This window comes from Spinacia oleracea, chromosome 6 (assembly GCF_020520425.1).
Source record: "Spinacia oleracea cultivar Varoflay chromosome 6, BTI_SOV_V1, whole genome shotgun sequence".
NCBI classification, from domain to species: domain Eukaryota; kingdom Viridiplantae; phylum Streptophyta; class Magnoliopsida; order Caryophyllales; family Amaranthaceae; genus Spinacia; species Spinacia oleracea.
Window position 1 is genome coordinate 92,845,889 of NC_079492.1, and position 19,743 is coordinate 92,865,631.

General features: G+C 39.1%; 1 protein-coding gene across 1 annotated transcript; it reads left to right on the plus strand.

Moving 5' to 3' along the window:
* The first annotated feature begins 267 nt into the window (after positions 1–267).
* On the plus strand, positions 268–12,884 carry LOC110804914 (N-alpha-acetyltransferase MAK3). Its single transcript, XM_022010509.2, has 4 exons — positions 268–595; positions 711–831; positions 11,256–11,311; positions 12,437–12,884. Exons 1-4 carry the CDS (start codon positions 410–412, stop codon positions 12,662–12,664), a joined length of 591 nt encoding a protein of 196 aa, XP_021866201.1. The 5' UTR covers positions 268–409; the 3' UTR covers positions 12,665–12,884.
* Positions 12,885–19,743: the final 6,859 nt, after the last annotated feature.

Sequence of the window (19,743 nt, forward strand, 5' to 3'; positions counted from 1 at the left end):
CATATAATATACCGTCAACGACAAGGAGTATACAATCAACACCAATAATAAATAAAATTATGCCAACTACAATTTTCTCTACTACTAGGAGTTTTCACCGCCTTACCTCAATGTCAGTGTACCTCTCCACTAACATTTTTTCCATACCCAAATCTCAAACCCAAAAACTTAGTTAAAAAGTAAGAGACCTTAACTACTCGTACCGACTCCAATTGGTATGCCAACTATAATTTTGTAAGTAAAATAGTTATAAAATTGCCATTTGATTAAAAAGTTTTTCCCAAATCCCTCGGTACTGTATTTCTCTCTCAGTCCCTACACAAATCAAAAGCCACGGTGACGGGACTACTCTGAAAAAAACATAAAAGCGAACCACCGTAGTATCGGCGGCAGCAACGGAGGAGAGAGAATGGAAAAATCAAGAGAAGAAGTAGAAAAGGCAGAATTCGATCCATCAGAAATAGAATACATAAACTATGGAGGTGAACACCATCTTCCTCTAATCATGCGCCTTGTTGATCAAGAACTCAGTGAACCTTACTCCATCTTCACTTATCGCTACTTCGTCTACCTTTGGCCTCAGCTCTGCTTCCTGGTTTATCTCCTCTTCCTTTATTTTTTCTTTTTCTTTTTTTCTGTATTTTATTTTCTAGGTGTTGCTTCTAATTTGTTATTTTTTCTGGGTGTTGCTTCAAATTGATTTGTTTTAGGCGTTTCATAGAGGAAGATGTGTGGGGACAGTGGTGTGTAAAATGGGGGAACATCGTCATACGTTTAGAGGATACATTGCTATGCTTGTTGTCATCAAATCTTACAGAGGCAAAGGCATTGGTAATTCTTTCTTTTTCTTTTTTTTCTTTTTTTAATAATTCTCTTGGATTTTCGTGAATTAATTTTGATATAGATTATATTGATTGTGAAAGCTTGTAACTTCTACTGGCCTTGTATGTTGAATTTCGCTAGAATTGCCAATGCCATGCCTCTAAATTTGATGTTTATATATATTTACTTCAAACTTAGAATTTGAAACGGCGATTTCTGTCGTACTAACCGATTGTACCATGACACCCATTGAGGAAAATAAGATTTCTATAACCAAACGAATCGATCTTTGAAAGGAAAATATGTCACTGCGCGTTGCGTAGGGTTTACTACTTCGTATATGTTTATACCATCATCAGCTACCCCTATAATGATCTACTCTAGTTCCTATGGAAATTCCTCGAAAGGACTCTTCCTTTACAGGACAAATGTCTAAGAAGACATAATGTAAAAGGCAATAAAATAATGCCCCAATGCACCAATGATAAATGCATCCTTTAAGCAAGGCATGCCTGACATAATAGCTTTAGGTGCTTAATTCGCTTGGGAAATGTTCTTCACCCTTTCACTGAATGCATAGCTTTTCAGTATCACAGTAGCTTGTTAGTTGCGTGTGAGAATTTAACCACCCGTCAATTCTTTAAGGTATCTTACCACATGAAGTGCTGCTTGAAGGTGTGCTTCTCAGTCAGTGCATGAATTGAGATAGTTGTTGGACAGAATAGGATATTAATTGTGTAGAAAGCCTTAAGTATAGGAGCCTACCAATGTGCTTCTTTTGTTCTTCATGAACTTTTTGAGTAGATAATTTCAAGCCCTTATGAAATGAGAATCTTTCTACCTTCATTCTTCAAGCCCACACATGTCCTTTAAAACCTATGTTCTAGAAACCCATGTAAAGAAGTGTAATTGATGCCCTAATGCTACAATTATCAGTCCTCAATTATTCCTAGGTATATAAGCAGCCGTAACCATAGTGAATTTTGCAACCAGTGAGACAACATGCTTAAAGTTCTTCCCTTTGATTTGTCTATCACCCCTGGCCACTTCTGTCTCTCTGCCTTTCTATAGCTCTCCATTTTCTTCACTTCACTAATAACGAAGGCTGCTGATAAAGCTGACTCTTTCTTGTCTTGTAAACTGCAAAGGATTTAATTCCCTGGGATTGTTCTATCATTAGATGGTTTTCATGCTTCAATCACTTACACTTTATTTGGATAGCAAGATAGAAGAGAAAGGAAGGGAGGGGAAAGAAATGGAGAGAGAAGGTGGAGCTCTATTTACCCTCCAAATCCTTTAATTTTGGAGGGATGTTGTTTATTAAAGAGGGAGGGAAAATGAATCTCTTCTTCCCCCTTCTCTTCCTTCCTCCAAGCCCTTATCCAAACCAAGGGAACTCGTTCCCATCCCTTTCTCTCCATTTCTTCTTATCCAAACAAAGTATCAAGGTCGATGCAAGTTTTTTGAAATTCGTGATGTTCTATTTCGATACTTTCAGCACTATCGGGAATATGTTGAGCATATAACCTAATCTAGGTTTGTAGAGAATCTAGAGATCGTAGTTCATTATCTTTTAAGAAATGAGATGTACTTTCCTTCAAATTTACAACCCTATAAATGAACAGTCTTATTTTCTCTAGATCCAACAACTTGTAACCTTTCTACCAATAAGGGTATTCCACTAGTACACATCTTATGCTATGTTCCACTAGCATGAAACATACATTCAATCACCTTTAAGTGATCATATCGAGGAGGTTTATTTTAGAATCATTCATAAGGGGTTTCCACTAATCCACCTATCACAACACTAGAAAGTAAAGTAATGAAGTCTATAACAGCTGAAATACATATAGCCCATACATAACGTATCTTCAATTTGGTTTTTTTATCTCTATCCTCCCATTTTGTTGTGGGACTCTTCGCAATTTTTCTTTGTTGTACTCTTGAGAAGCTTTCCTTTGTCTAATTTAGAAATATCATTTTCACCGTCATTCTTAAGAGTAAGGACAGACATCAAAGTGTTTCAAACTTGTTTTTTATTTGGCAAATGAGTCTGTGTTACTCTGCTATAATCATCTACAATAGCCTGATAATAGCGTGCACCACTAGCAGTTAAGACATGCAACGCATCAGCCTACTCCTATTAAATTAATAATAATTTTAGGTTTTTGTTTAAATCTTAATTCTTAAGAATCAAATCACATCAGAAAAATTAAGTGCAGATTAGATCACATCAGAAAAATAAGTTCAGATCGGATCAAGAGAAATAAGGTAAACTGAAAGGGGTCCTAGTCGTAAACCCTGCGTTGTCCTAAAAACATCTGCTAGACCTATGCTAGGAGGAAGGGACACAAGCCAATGGAAGGATAAAGAACAACCACCTTGAGGAAAACAGGAACCGCGAGGCATAGTGGATGCAGGCCCTGAAGTTCATTAAAACCTTTTGTCTCTTTGAAGTTGCTTTTTTTGTCTTTGTTATTTTTCCTTAATGGCTTTTGTTCTACTAATGTTTTATAATTATAAGGGGAAGGGAAGCAGAGAATCATCTTGGGATATTATTTGGTTAACCTTGGGAGAGATAGAACCTCTCGAAAGTTTTCAACTTGTAACTCAAGCGTTATGCTCAAATCAAATATACAATCATACAACCTTCCTCTAGCTGTGCGTGCTCACTGCTATCTATAATACCTGTTGAGCAGCACAACGTAGTTCTACTTGGTATCTACTTGGTATCACAACACGCGAAACACCTAGAGGTTGGACAACGTTTAGGAAGCTCTCGATGGAGTGAAGGAACGGTTCAACAAACGATTGGTGGCCACAGAAGGACGCTTTGATAGGCTGGCTAATTCCATTGATTGGTTGGTGACCGAAGCCGTGAACCCTAGGCTTGGAACAATCGAAGAAGACCTTTATCGGAAACCGGGGAGGCCGAAGATAGGAGGAACGTGGAGAAGGTGGAGTCAACAGTAGCTCTATTGGAGGGGAGAATCATCGGCTTCCGTGAGAGCCAAGATATGCGGATGGCCACAATGAAAGTGCAACATGACAAATTCCAATCGAAGATTCGAGAATTGTTTAATGGAGAGAAGGAACCAGCTGTACCTGGAGGTTTCTCACATTGTAGATGAAGTGGAAAACCCAGCCGCCAACGAAGGAAGAGCAAGGCAATTTGGTGATACGGGTAGGGTGTTTGAGCAGAAAGAGGACCAGACTACGGATGAGGGTACGACGGTGGTAATTGGAGGTATCACAAGATGAAGATGTTTCTTTTTGAAGGGGGTGATCCGAAAGGGTGGATCCTCGGGAAAGAGAAATATTTCACGCTGTGTCCTCTCAATAAGGAGGGAAAAAAGTAGACGTTGTAGTAGTAGCATGGAAGGCGATGCCCTTAAATGGTATCACTGGAGCAACGACAGAAATCAGGTCCGCTCGTGAGCCGAGTGAAAAGGTCAAATTCTACACTTGTTTAGGCCCTTAAATGTGGGTTTCTTCACGAACAATGGCAGCCTACCGAGCAAACAACCACCGTGCGAGATATTGACGAAAGTTCATCGAGATGAGCGACACCACTCTCGGATATTCCAAAAAGCCTTCTCATAGGGAAATTCGTTAATGGCCTCAAGGAAGAAGTTAAGGTTAAATTAAGGGTCCTTAGACCAATTACATTGAAGCAAGCCATAGAAGTCGTTGCTCGGGTCGAAGAAAGAAACAGGCTAAACGGGTCCAAGAATTTTGGAACACCGAGTATGGGTCCAGTCAAGCCCAACTTGTTTTCCATCTTCAATCACGAGTCTTACTCTTACGGGTCCGGATCGGGGTTAGGCCAACAAAAATCTATTATGGGCCAATCTTCTTCAATTCGTAGTTTGCCTAGCTAATGTCTCAAACAAAGAATGGGTCGTATACAGCTATTGGTGTCTAAGTGTTGAACCACGTTACTAGACCTTCATCAAAATACAACTTCCCCATGGGAGCGTTCGAACGGTAAATAAAGAGGATTTATAGGAAAAGAAAGAGAAGGGGTCTTTGTTTCTTTTGCGACGACAAGTGGGTCATCGGATGTGTGTCGGGGAAAGGAGTTGAGTATAATCCGAGTAGAAGATGGAGAGTTTGAGGAGGTGGAAGACGAAGACGCGCGCTGGAATTTGCGGCAGAGCCAGTGAGTTTCCTTGAATTCGCTGGTGGGAATCTCAAATCCCAAAACAATGAAGATTTTAGGGTTAATCGGAAACGAGATAGTGGTGATAGTAGACCACGACGCTACTCACAATTTTGTATCATCAAAAGCTGTGGTGGAGCTTGTAATCCCGGTCACCGAATTCAACGGGTGTGGTGTGTCTCTGAGACATGGGGATGCGGTGGAAGGCACGAGCATGTGTAAAGGGGTGGTGCTGACTCTCGTCGACGGGTTGATGGTGGAAGAGGATTTGAGTTTGGGTAATTTTGGGGATACAATGGTTGAAAAAAGTGGGGGCAGTGACGACGAATTGGAAATCACAAACAATGAAATTCCAATAAGTGGGAAGAGCACACAGAGGTGATCCATCTTTGGCTCGGTCTCGGATATCATTGAAAGCCATAATTCGAACAATGAGGGAGGAATGGAGGGAGAGTTTTGCTTGAATCAAACATGTTGGAAGAAGAGAGTTCACAAGGGAAGGGGAAATAACACAACCCATATTCTTGCATGGGGTCATTAACGAGTTTGAGTCAGTGTTCAATATGCCTTCGAGATTACCTCCACTTAGAAGCCTTGAGCAAGCCATTGTACTTCGAGTAGGAAGTAATACAGTCGAGGTTCGGCCATAAAGCCATATAGGTACCCACAATTCCAAAAAATGAGATACAACGTTTGATTAATGAGATGTTGGTTGTCAGAATTATTAAACATCAACAAGTCCTTTCTCAAGCCCGGCTTTGTTAGTAAAGAAGAAGGATGGATCATAGTGGGTTTTTCTTATTAATTATCGCGCCCTTAACTAAGAAATTATTCTCGACAAATACCCAATACCGATCATTGATGAGTTATTGGATGACCTGTACGGTGCCGAGGTCTTCTTGAAGCTGGACTTAGAATCCGAGTACCATCAGATTCGTGTGATACAAAACAGCTTTTCGCACTCATGAGGGTCATTACGAGTTCTTAGTGACGCTTTTGTGCTAACAAATGCTTCGACAACATTCTAATCACTCGTGAATGAGGTATTAAGGCTCCGTTCTATTCGACTTATTTTTTACTGAACTTATATTATCTTAACTTATCTGAACTTAATTGAACTTATTTTATCTGAAAAACTTATTTTGTCTGAAATAAACTTATTTGTGTGTAAAAATGTCTGAAAAATCTTATTTTTTTTGAACTTATATTATCTGAACTTATCTGAACTTAATGTACTTATCTGAATTAATTGAACTTATCTGAACTTATTTTGTCTGAAATAAGTCGAAATAAGTCGAACAGAACAGGGCCTGAAACCTTTTCTTCGTAAGTTCATACTTGTATTCTTTGATGGTATCCTTGTTTATATTACTAACCATGAGAATCATGTGAGTGGCCTTAAAATGGTATTGCGTACTTTGGTTGAGCATGAATTATATGCTAATTACAAGAAATGTGGTATGGGAAGGAGAAAATGGCATGTTTTGGTCATGTTGTCTTGGGTGAAGATGTGGCCGTAGATTTGGAGAAGGTGAAAGATATGCTTGAATGGTCTACTCCTAAGAATCTAAGGGAGCTACGAGGCTTCTTGGCTATCGGAAATTCATCTCCCGATATGCTCAAATCACACAGCCTTTAACTGAACAATTAAAAAAATGGTTTTTTCATGAAATGCCCCCGAGATTTAACATAATGCACCAAATATCCCTAAACTTTCACCCCTGAGGTTTTTAAAAATAACACAAAATGCTCTCGAGGCTGACAGGCGTTAAGTCTCCGTTAGTGTGAGTTTACTTTTTTACCCTTACTCAACCATTTTCTCTACTAATCATAATATTAACACTTAATTAGATTAAGTGAAATTTTGAATATATGTGAAATTTTGGGCAAATTATTTCTAAAATGGAAAGATTTATCGTCACTTGCAAAAATGAACTTGTTTTTCGCAGAATCACAGTCAACACAAATGCATTCTCACTTACTCAAATCTCTCTCCTCCAGTCTCCCTATGAAACCATCAAACTTCAACAGATTCAACCATTTCTCCCTTAATTAAACCCTCAACAAATTAGGGCTCTGAATTTGTGAATTTGATAAAGCAATTGAAGAGTGTTATTGGCGACAGCTCCAACTTACGTCAATGGCGATAATATCTTTCTTCAACTTTTACTTAAACCCTTTGGCAAACTATCTCTTTCATTTATGATCCCATCATCTTCAATTTTCGCAGACTTATGAAATTGTTCAGGTAGTATAATCAAATTAGGGTTTTCGAAATTGAAGAATGGCGATTAAATTGGTGTTGGTGGAAAAAAAATCGTTGCAAAAGCTTCAGCTTACATCAATGGCGGTAAGCCGGTAACATCATTCATCGTCTTCCAACTTCTGTTTTTCATCTCCACAACGTTTCTCACTCCTCCGCTGAAAATGACGTTGATCCCAAATTCTTCCTCAAATCGGTGCGCCGACAATCTAAGCTGGGATTTTGCAACCTTGAAGATTTTGTCCCTCTCTAAGCTGGGATTTCGCAACCTTTAGAAGGATGTAGGCATGGAGAGGTGGAAGAGGGTAGGAGAAAGACTCCATTAAAGGAGATCGAAAGAGGCAGATAAATAATATAGAAAAAGGAAAGAGAAAGAGAAAGATAAAGGGGAAAAAAGGAAGGAGAAAGATAAAGGGGAAAAAAGGAAAGAAAAATAAATAAGTTAAAGTTAACGGAACAGTTAACGGAATGAACGAAAAATTCTCATTAAAGGCATTTTGTGATATTTTTTAAAATCTCAGGGGTATTTGGTGCATTCTGGAAAGTTTAGGGGCATTTGGTGCATTCTGGAAAGTTTAGGGGCATTTGGTGCATTATGTTAAACCTCAGTGGCATTTTATGAAAAAACCGTTAAAAATAAAATGCATTTGAGTGGTCTATGGTGCCACCTAGGCTTCTGGGACGTTGACGAGAGCCATAAGTACACCTTGTGCTTCCAATGCCAGATTTTAATAAGATGTTAGTGGCAGAGATATATGTCTCGGGTTTTGGGCTAGGAGTAGTGTTAATGCAGGAAGGTATGCCCATTGCCTTCAACAGTCAGTTGTTGGGTCCAAGAGCGCAATCAAAGTCCGTTTATGAGAAGGAATTGATGCCGGTTTCCTATCTATATTGAAGTGGAAACACTATTTGCTCGAAAGGAAGTTTATAGTATGATCCGATCAACGGAGCTCGAGATTCATAACCTAGCAAAATGAAATCGGCGTGGACCGTCAAAAGTTGGTGAGCAAATTGATGGGTTTTATTTTCGAAATCCACTACAACCCAAACCAAACCAAACCAGACCAAACCAGATACCTTCAACCGGGTAGCAATGCTTTATCAAGAAAAACAATAGGTGAGGTGGAATTGGGTGCGATGGTAGCCTTACGCGGGGTGTGTTGGAAGGAGTTGGAGAAGGAAATTGAAGGTGATTTACTGATTAAGGAGCTCAAAGAGGCGCTGATGACCTACTGTTTTGTGTGTCCAAGGCCAGGTTCTCATTGGTGAATGATAATTTACTTTACAAAGGACGTCGGATAATACCCAAAACAACCATTGTGATACTGTTATTGCTACATGAGTATCATAACAGCCCCATCGAAGGACATTCAAAATATGTGAAAACCTACTTGCATTTGGCCCAAGAGTGGTTCTTGTCCGACATGAGAAGAGCAGTATCAGCAGAATATGTGAGAAGGTTTAAGGTATGTCAACGCAACAAGCTACCTCAACAAAGCCCCGCTACAACCACTCTCCATGGTGTCACAAATTTGGAAGACATTGCAGTGGGTTTGATCGAAGGTATGATCGTTTCTAAGGGCAATGCCACCATGCTTGTGGTAGTTAGTTGATCGACTCTCCAAATATGCACACTTTATCCGTCTTCGTCACCCATTCACGGCGATTGACGCTTTTCTCAAAGAGGTAGTACATTTGCATGGATTTCCCTTTTCCATTGTATCGGATTGTGATCAAGGAATTGTTTAGACTACAAGGGTCAACCCTCAAACGTAGTACGACCTATCACCCTCAATAGGATGGGCAATCGGAAGTGGTGAACTAGAAACTTGAGCCCTATCTGCGATGTTTTGCATCTAGGCAACCGAAATCTTGGGCTAGATGGCTTCCTTGGGCAGAAATCTCTTACAATTCCTCACCTCATAGCTCTACCAAGATGACACCATTCAAGGTGGGTCTATGGCAGGGAACCCCTACCTATCATACGAATTGGTCAAGGCCATACCGCGGTAGATAGTTTGGAGGTTCTGCTCAAGGAGCGTGACTTGATGTTGGATGAGCTACGTTTGAACTTGTTCAAGGCACAACAAAGAATGAAAACCACGGCTGATCGTAAGAGAAGAGAGGAAGAGTTTGAAGAAGGGAAGATTGTATATCTGAAATTGCAACCTTACAAGCAGAAATCTTTAGCCAAGAGGCCCATTGAAGCTGGCATCCCGTTTTTATGTCCCATTTTCGATCATTAAACGTATTGGCAAGGTTGCTTACAAGTTACAACTGCCTCCAGGGAGTAAAATACACCCGGTTTTTCACGTGTCACAACTCAAGAGAGCTTTGAGTACTACTATGGTACCGCTTACTTTACCCACTCAACTCAAGCACAACTTAGAGCTCAATCTTTGCACCAAAAAGAAAAAAGAGTTCAATGTGGAACTGGAAAAAGTACAGGAAGCACGATCAGTCCATATAATGGGGAAGATGTCACGGAAGTCTTGCTAAAATGAAAGGGCCTTTCTGAATTCGAAGCAACATGGAAAGATGCAGGTATGATTGAAGTTCGATTACCAGAATTCCACCTTGGGGACGAGGTGTGTTTTTGCGGGGAAGTATTGCAACACATCGGCCTACTCCTCCAATATTCCAGACCTGTGCTAGGAGGAAGGGACAGGAAATGCTACAAGCCAATGGAGGGACAGAGAGCAGCCATCTTGAGGAAGAGAGGAACAGTGAGGCATAGTGGATGCCGGCACTGAAGTTCATTACAGCGTTTTGAAGTTGCTTTTTGTCTTAGTTATTTTCCTTTAGTGGCTTTTGTCTTGTAATGATGTTTTGTAATTAAAAGGGGAAGGGAATCAGAGAATAATCTTGGGAAATTATTTGGTTAGGCTTGGGAGAGAGAAAACCTCTCGAAAGTTCTCAACTTGTAACTCAAGCCTTATGCTCTATCAAATATGCAGTCATACAACCTTCCTCTAATTGTGTGTGTTCCCTGCTATCTATCTTACCTGTTGAGCAGCGAACGTAGTTCGTTCCAAAGACCTTCCTAAGGCCCACTTAGATCAACATGAATAAGATCAGATATGCATTTGTGCAGTATAATCTCTAGATTTAAAGGGGGTTCTATGATGTTTTGCAACACAAGTATCACTATTATATTCAACTCCTCTGCAGCTACAAATGCTTAAATATTTCATCGTTGAAAAAGGTTGACCTAGCTTAGCATGTACCACAATCAAATTCTCTTTTACATTAGCATGATAACATCAAACTTCAGATCATTTGATCTTATTCAAGGATGCAACTCTCTTGATGCAGGGTGAGGGAAACAATCTTGGTTCTGGGCCTTTTGTTATTGTTTGTATGTTGTGGCCTGTTGGCAACAAATCACAGCTCTTAATTGTTTAACCAAAGAGAAGTTGGAGGAATGGGAGATTTTCTCCTGCCATTTCCTTCCATAACACACTATTTGAAGGGGTTGGTGGAAATAATACTTAAGCTGAATTAGCATCATATTGTGGAAATTGTGAATAAATAACGTTGTTTTACAGACTTATTTCTGAGGAACCTGTGCAAGGATGTCGGAGGATTTTCCTTTTTAATTTATGAGGAATCTGTGTAGGGCTGTCTTTGATGTGTAGGCCAAGAGAAGTTAACGTGTTGGTGCTATAGCTTTGGTTTCGATATGGTTGTCGTACGTAGAAAAAATGTGGATAATAACTGACTTGTCAGGCTGGAATATTCTTATGATGGATGTAATTGTTTGTTGAAGAATGCTGCAACCTTAATAAATTTAGGTCTTTAAGAAATAGGGTAGCATGACAAGTGGTTTATCTTCCATTATTCTCTGGCCACTCTTCATTACGGCCTGCCATGCTTGATTCTGCACTTCAATTCTCAGGGTTTCTCTACCTTTTGACCATGTTAGATATGCTTTTTGCCAGAGCACCGATACTCATACTAAGATCTTTCGCTTACTAATTGCAATTCTTTCATTTCATTTGACAGCTACTGACTTAGTTACAAGATCAATCAAGGTGATGATGGAATCTGGTTGTGATGAGGTATTACGTCATTTCTCTTTTGCAACATTACTTTTCTCTGTTCTGGCTCAACTGCTTAAGAGTTTGCAACTAGCAAATGCTAAATGGCTATACATCTATGTCTTGCAAAGTTCCTGGAACCAACAGTTTATTGTACTTTTTCATTGTTGTTCTTGGTGGGGATTATAATCCAAGCCAAGATCTCCTTGGCACAATATTTGGAATTTCAGATCCTATCTTATAGCCGAAGATAGGGCTCAATCCCTCGATTTTTCTTCCATCCACCCTACTAAATTATATTTTTACGAGGGATACATTTGTTAGGTTTTGTTCGTAGATGTTACTCGGACTTGGATGCTCATGTTGGACATGGGTATGTGTCCAAGTGTCTGACTCTACTTTGTGAATTTTTTTACGGATTACATGATTTTGACCCAAAATGAAGTGCTGAAGTGTCCAAAATCATTCTGGACTGTTGAGGGTTCAACACGACTACTTGAGGCAAAATGAAGAGTACCAACTAGTAGGAAAGTGTTTGATGCACAACTTAACTATCACAATCACCAGAACTCCTTGTGTTGGTAGGTCTTCTTTGTGATGGGGCAGGATTAACCTAGGCCAAGCAATGTTTTTACCCTTGTTACTTTGATCTGGTGCTTCAGGGGTATAGTAGCCGTTCATCGGCTTCATCCTTGTTCTTTCTGTCAATGAAAATGGTATCAGTCATGGGGTTAGGAAGCCAGTGCCTTATTGTAAAGGTTGCTGACTTTGTTGTTGATTAAAAATCAGCCAATCATTTCCATTGAGAGAACCCCTGCCAGTTTATGCCATGAAGAGTAAGGGATCTGTCTCAGGGAAGTTGGTTCATTTTTCTCAAAGATACATCCTGGCCGTTGTTCAAAATTCAACCTCATTTTGATTTCTGTAATACCTGTTCTTGTTTTCCACCTTGAAAGTTGACGCTAGTCAATGTCGGTGTTTGATGCAGCATAGATTGCCACACAGTAACTAAAGTGCCCATGCCCATGCGCCTTCCCCTACTTCCTTTCTGTATACCAAAAATGGTGTTGGCATTTCTGTTTTAGAACTCCACCAAGTCATGGTTAAGATAATTGCATTTAATGATTATGTATTTCAATTTTGAAGGTAACTTTGGAGGCTGAAGTGACAAACAAAGGAGCTCTTGCATTATACGGGGGTCTTGGATTTATTAGAGCGAAGAGGCTATTCAGATACTACTTGAATGGGGTTGATGCGTTCCGACTCAAATTGTTATTTCCTCGTCCAGAAATGCAGCCATGCTTGGAGACCTTGGCTTACAAAGATGAGCATGATTATCAAATACCAATTGAAGATTGTAGCACTAAGTTTTGATCAGATATTCACATTATTAGGCTCTCTAGCATGATTTAGTAAAATATGTCATGTATCCCAACTGAATCAATTTCGGCAGAAATTATTTTTGTATCTTCTTTTCTCGGCGTATAGGAAATTAGGAACGAACAACAACTACATCATACATGGATGATTGAGAAATTAATGATTCTTCGCACTTGAGAGAATGGCACCCCATGCCGCCCGCTGCTCCGTCAAATCAAGTGCCATACTTTTATTTCAGCGAATCTCTTGTGTGACGCGCCACATCATCAAAGTGAACATAATTAGAATTTTTAAAACAAATTGCCAAAGCAGAAAATATAATATAATCCATTGAGCGTGCACCGTGTTCGGCCGCATGTTTAATGCCTCTAAGGCTATTAGCAATACTGTATGATATTTTTTTCTTTTCTTTTTATTATCTGTTGCTTTTCAATTCTTATTTTCATTCTTTCATTTCTAAAATAGTACTCCCTTCGGCCCGGAATACTCGCAACGGTTTGACTTTTTGCACTATTCACATAATTTACTTTGACCCTATTTTATTTATAGAATATGAAAATAAGTGTTAGCATATAATATATTGTTGTCTTCATCTTAATATATATTTTCAAAATATTAATATTTTATAAGTTTTTATAATATATAATTGAAGATATTGATAGTCAAAGTTGTGCATTGGCAAGCGTGTCCAGTCAAACTGTTGCGAGTATTCCGGGACGGAGGGAGTATATCCTTTTCAGTAATTACTTTTAATTTTACCGGTAAGGCGGTAACTACTCCCTCCGTCTCTTAATACTCGCATCGCTTTCCTTTTGGGGTCGTCTCTTAATACTTGTACCGCTTCTATTAAATGGAAATATTTACTAATATTATATTATTTTTCACACTTACCTACTAACCCACCTACACCCCTATTCCCTACAAAATATCATACGAAGTATAAAATTCACATCCCCACTCCTCACCTCTTAGACATTTCTCACTAACTATATTAAACAAAACTCCACTATCAACTAACACTCATTAAGTCAACACAAATTCTTATTTACACAGGGTGTATGATAAATATTGTACACCGAAGTTAAAGTTCACGTAAAATGCTTAAAAGTTACCCTTATATATGTAAAAGTTATCAATTTTTTAGTAATGAATTTTTTCATTTTAATTAAAAAAAAATTCTTCAAAATCACTAATAATGTATAAAATTAATCATTTTACCCTTTAAAATGTTTTTCTATCAACTTTTTTGTAATAATATAAAAGTTAGAGAAAATTGGATAAAAGTTAAAGAAAACTGGATAAAAGTTATGTTGGTGTACAATAAATTTATTGTACACCTTGTGTATGCAAGACCTTTTGTTAAGTCAATTCAAATGTCTTAAATTCCGCACCGATTAAACCGGTGCGAGTATTAAGGGACGGAGGGAATATAATACAACATAAGTAACCTCCCATGTAATGCTTATCATAATACGGAGTATTTAAAGTTACTTCTTGTGTTATTAGAGGTTACTTTATTTTTTAAAAGAGGTTATTTTTTCCTCGTTTTATTACTAGTTTTATGCATGTGTGATGCATGGATTGTGTAAATATATAAAAATGATTTACGGAGTAGTAAAATACGAAACGTTTTTCTTATAAGGGTAAAAAACTTGATAACGTGATAAATTTGAAACACAAGTATTATACTAATAAATTAAGAACAAATAAAGTAATAATTAAGTGTTAAAATTTAAATAGGATACAAACGAAGTATAAAATGGTAAATTTAAAGTTTGATAATTTTGTTACGAAATCAAACCTTAGATTGTGTTGGAAATTATACCTACCCATGATTATTAAGAATCAATAAACAAAACATTTAGTATTGTATTAAACTTTGTTAAAAAGAAATATGATATCATAAAATCACACCTTATCATTCTTTAAGCTAGTGTACTATACCTTATCAAACTATGAGAGGAGAAGTACCATTAGACAAAGCAGACAAATTATCAAACTATGACGTAATAAAAATAAACAAAATATTAATCCAAATTACATTAACTAAAATAAACCTTTTTAACAAAACTTTATATGACAAGACCACAAAAAAAAAAAAAAAAAAAAAACAGAAAGAGGCAAAACTCCAAAAGATTTAAAATAATGTCATGCTATTCCTTTGGTTGGGGGAGATGGGTCGACAATCATCTGGATGTCATGAGTTTAAATAGATGTACATCATATTGTTGGAGTTTGAATTTGTCAGCATTGAATAAGTCATTGTCGGTTTCAGTCAATACATGTCCGAGTATTTAGGTAGTTGAGTCATGGAGTTGAGCTAGTTTGCAGCAGTTGTTTGTTTCCTGGTTTTTAGCTTGTTTCTATTTCTTAGTTTCTCTTGTAAGGCTAAATATAGCCATCGTCTTTGATTCAATAGAGTATCACTTTCAGTTTATCAATTCACATTTGGTATCAGAGCTATTATCAAGAAAAAAGGGAGAAAAGAAAATACAGAACCTGTGTGAGAGAGTGATCAAAAGAGAAAACCAAAAGAGAAAAAAAAAAATGTCTGAGAAATCCGAGAAGTTTGTGCAGCCAGCCATTCCAAAATTCGATGGGCATTACGATTTTTGGACAATGACGATGGAGAATTTTCTGAGAAGCAGGGAATTGTGAAGCCCGGTGGAAGACGGAATTCCGACGATGTCGATGGGAACCAGACAGGCGAGTGAGGCGCAAAGAAAATCTGTTGAAGAGGCGAAGTTGAAGGACTTGAAGGTCAAGATTTTTCTCTTTCAATCCATTGACAGAGAGATTTTGGAGACCATTCTTGACAAAAGTCCCTCCAAGGTGATTTGGGAATCCATGAGGAAGAAATACCAAAGGTGAAAAGGGCGCAATTACAAGCTTTGAGAAGGGAGTTCGAATTGCTGGCCATGAAAGAAGGAGAAAGATCGATGTCTTTCTAGGAAGAACCTTGACGGTGGTAAACAAAATGAAGGTGAATGGTGAATCGATGGAAGAGAGCACGGTCGTGAGCAAAATTCTTCGATCGCTGACCCAGCAATTCAACTATGTGGTGTGTTCGATTGAGGAATCGAACAATCTGAGCACGATGAGCATTGATGAATTACATGGCAGCTTGCTTGTCCATGAGCAGCGAATGAACGAACATGTGCAAGAAGAGCAGGCACTAAAAGTGTCTCAAGATGAAAGATCTAGTAGAGGAAGAGGTCGTGGTGGTCGCGGAGCGTTCCGAGGAGGACGTGGTAGAGGAAGAGGACACGCAGTCGATCGTGCCCTGGTTGAGTGCTACAATTGTCACAAGTTAGGACACTATCAAAATGAGTGTCCCGAGTGGGAAAAGAAGGCGAATTATGCTGAACTAGACGAAGAAGAGATACTCTTAATGTCCTACCTGGAAGAACATCAGACAAACAGAGAGGATGTTTGGTTCCTTGATTCCGGGTGCAACAACCATATGACCGGGTGCAAAGATTGGTTCTGCGATTTGGAGTAAGGTTTTAATCGATCCGTGAAACTTGGAAACAACACAAGCATATCGGTGGTGGGGAAAGGAAGTGTGAAAATACAAGTTAATGGTGTTACCCAAGTCGTACCTGAAGTCTATTATGTTCCGGAACTCAAAAACAATTTGTTAAGCCTTGGACAGCTGCAGGAGAGAGGCTTGGCAATTTTGATTCGTGATGGAACCTGCAAGGTGTATCATCCAGAGAAAGGTGTAATCATGGAGAGCAATATGAGTGGGAACATGATGTTTTTTCTTCTAGCATCCAAACCGCAGAAGAAGATGATATGCCTGAAGATAGAAGAAGCGATGGAGAAGGAGACGAACCTTTGGCATTATCGTTTTGGGCATTTAAATCACGAAGCCCTAAAACAACTTGCACAAAAGAAGATGGTTAATGGGCTTCCAATGCTGAAGCCCACAAAGGAAATATGTTCGGTGTGCCTTACCGGAAAACAACATCGAGCATCAATGTCGAAGAAAAGCTCCTGGCGTGCGTCGAGACAGATGCAATTGGTGCACTCAGATATATGTGGGTCGATTACACCAATTTTTCACAGCGGAAAACGGTATATCATGACCTTTATCGATGATTTTACTCGGAAAACCTGGGTTTATTTTCTCCATGAGAAATCATAGGCATTCATCACGTTCAAAGCTTTCAAAGCAAGTGTTGAAAAGGAGATTGGAGCCTTCATCACTTGTCTGAGGACAGATCGCGGAGGAGAATTCACTTCTAACGAATTCGGAGAATTCTGCAAAACTAATGGTATCACCAGACAATTGACAGTTGCATTCACGCCACAACAAAACGGAGTAGCGGAGAGGAAAAACAGAACGATAATGAATGCGGTACGATCGATGATAAATGAGAAGCGAGTTCCAAAGGAGTTTTGGTCTGAAGCTACAAGATGGAGTGTGCACATCCAGAATCGATCTCCAACAGCTGCAGTAGAACATATGACACCCGAAGAATCTTGGAGCGGTTTAAAACCTGGGGTGGAGTATTTCCGTGTCTTTGGATGCATAGCATATGCACACATACCGAATCCGAAAAGGAGAAAACTAGATGACAAAAGCAAGAAGTGTGTTTTCTTGGGAGTCAGTGAGGAATCAAAAGCATGGAGGTTGTATGATCCGGTTACAAGAACGATCGTGAATAGCAAAGATGTAGTGTTTGATGAGAACAAAAGTTGGGATTGGGATCAAACCGGTGCAGAAGAAAAGATAATCGATTGTGGAGACGAAGTAGATCAGAACACAGGAGATAGAGACGACACCACTCGTTCTCCGACTCAATCTCCATCGGTCGCGAATTCATCATCTTCTGGATTGTCTTCGTCTTCTGCGTCAGATGGTGATTCGACGCCCCCAAGCCCAATTTCGTCTCTGCCCATCCCAACTTCATCATCTCCATCAAGATCGAATGAGAGAGGAGTGATTGCAGGCTCGCGACCAAAGAGAAGACCAAGCTATTTGGCTGACTACGTCACAGGAGAAAGAGAAGATGAGGAAGAAATTTTATCTGTTATGCTACTGATGATGATAACAGAAAGCGATCCATTCAAATTCGAAGAAGCAGTGAAAGAGAAGGTGTGGAGAGAAGCAATGAAAAACGAGATCGAATCTATCGAGAAAAATAACACATGGGAGCTAACAATCTTACCTGAAGGCTTTACACCAATTGGACTAAAATGGGTGTATAAAACAAAGCTTAATGAAGATGGTGAAGTCAACAAGTACAAGGAGAGATTGGTGGTAAAAGGATATGCTCAGTGTTATGGCACAGACTATACCGAAGTCTTTGCTCCGGTGGCGAGGCTCGACACAATCCGAACTATACTCGCTGTGGCAGCACAATCAAGTTGGGAAATCTTCCAATTAGATGTGAAGAGTGCGTTCTTACATGGGGATTTAAAGGAGGACATGTATGTGAGGCAACCGGAAGGATTCATAAAGAAAGGAGAAGAAGATAAGGTGTACAAGCTGAGGAAGGCATTGTATGGGCTCAAGCAAGCTCCGAGAGCTTGGTACTGTCGTATCGAAGGTTATTTTCTTAAGGAGAAGTTCGAGAAATGTCCGAGTGAGCATACCCTCTTTACCAAGACGAAAGGAGGTAAAATTCTCATTGTGAGCTTGTATGTTGATGACTTAATATTCACCGGGAATGATAGAGCAATGTGTGACGAATTTAAGAAGTCAATGATGATGGAATTTGAGATGTCGGATTTGGGAAAAATGAGACATTTTCTTGGGGTAGAGGTGAAGCAGAGTGTTAATGGGATCTTTATTTTGTCAAAAACGGTATGCTCGTGAAGTATTGGCAAGGTTCAAAATGGAAGAAAGCGATGCTGTTAAAAATCCAATTGTGCCATGAACAAAGCTCACAAGAGATGAGAATGGCGAGAAGGTGGATGAAACTTTGTTCAAGCAATTGGTTGGGTGTCTCATGTATCTAACAGTGACTAGACCTGATTTGATGTATGGAGTTTGTCTCATAAGTCGGTTCATGGCGAGTCCGAGAATGTCACATTGGCTTGCTGGAAAGAGGATTTTACGCTACTTAAAAGGGACAATCGAACTTGGAATTTTTTACAGAAGAAATGAGAGCAACAACACGAGACTTATGGATTTCACGGATAGCGAGTATGCTGGTGATTTGGATGATCGGAAAAGCACGACGGGCTGTGTGTTCATGATAGGATCTGGTGCGATCTCGTGGGCATCAAAGAAGCAGCTTGTAGTTGCTCTTTCCACCACTGAGGCCGAATACATTGCTGCTGCGTTTTGTGCTTGCCAATGCGTTTCGATAAGAAGGATTTTGGAGAAGATCAGAGCTGAAGAAGAGTATGCAACCATCATCCATTGTGACAATAGTTCGACGATTTCTTTGTCCAAGCATCCGGTTCTTCACGGAAAAAGTAAGCATATCGAAGTGAGGTTTCATTATCTTCCGGAGCTGGTGAATGGCGAGATTGTTAAGCTGGAGTATTGTGCAACAGAAAACCAAATTGCAGACATCTTTACGAAACCGTTGAAGCCGGAGCAGTTCGAGAAACTGAGGATGCTGCTTGGAATGGTCAGTTTGTCTGAAGTAAGCTTAATTCAGGAGAGTTAAGGTTAAGGGAGGGAATGTTGGAGTTTGAATTTGTCAGCATTGAATAAGTCATTGGCTGTTCAGTCAATACATGTCCGAGTATTTAGGTAGCCGAGTCATGGAGTTGAACTAGTTTGTAGTTGTTGTTTGTTTCCTGGTTTTTAGCTTGTTTCTGTTTCTTTGTTTCTCTTGTAAGGCTATATATAGCCATCGTCTTTGATTCAATAGAGTATCACTTTCAGTTTATCAATTCACACATATATAGGTAAAGATGGTTTATCATCTTAATAACTCTAATTATTGAAATACAAAAGTTATCTTACAATATGTATCTTTTTACAGAAATATTTGATTTTTTTAATCAATTTTACAGCCTATCTGATTGGTTAGTTTTATCTATGTGGCAATTGGATTTATTTAATTCTAAAATAAATTAGAAATCTTATTTCTCATTGTTTGATTTCT

Bases quoted from the DNA above. Each gene is read 5' to 3' on its own strand.
- LOC110804914 (XM_022010509.2), top strand. From the start codon at position 410: ATGGAAAAATCAAGAGAAGAAGTAGAAAAGGCAGAATTCGATCCATCA. The intron at 832-11,255 runs GTAATTCTTTCT...TTCATTTGACAG, and splicing joins TTACAGAGGCAAAGGCATTG to CTACTGACTTAGTTACAAGA. The intron at 11,312-12,436 runs GTATTACGTCAT...TCAATTTTGAAG, and splicing joins TGGAATCTGGTTGTGATGAG to GTAACTTTGGAGGCTGAAGT.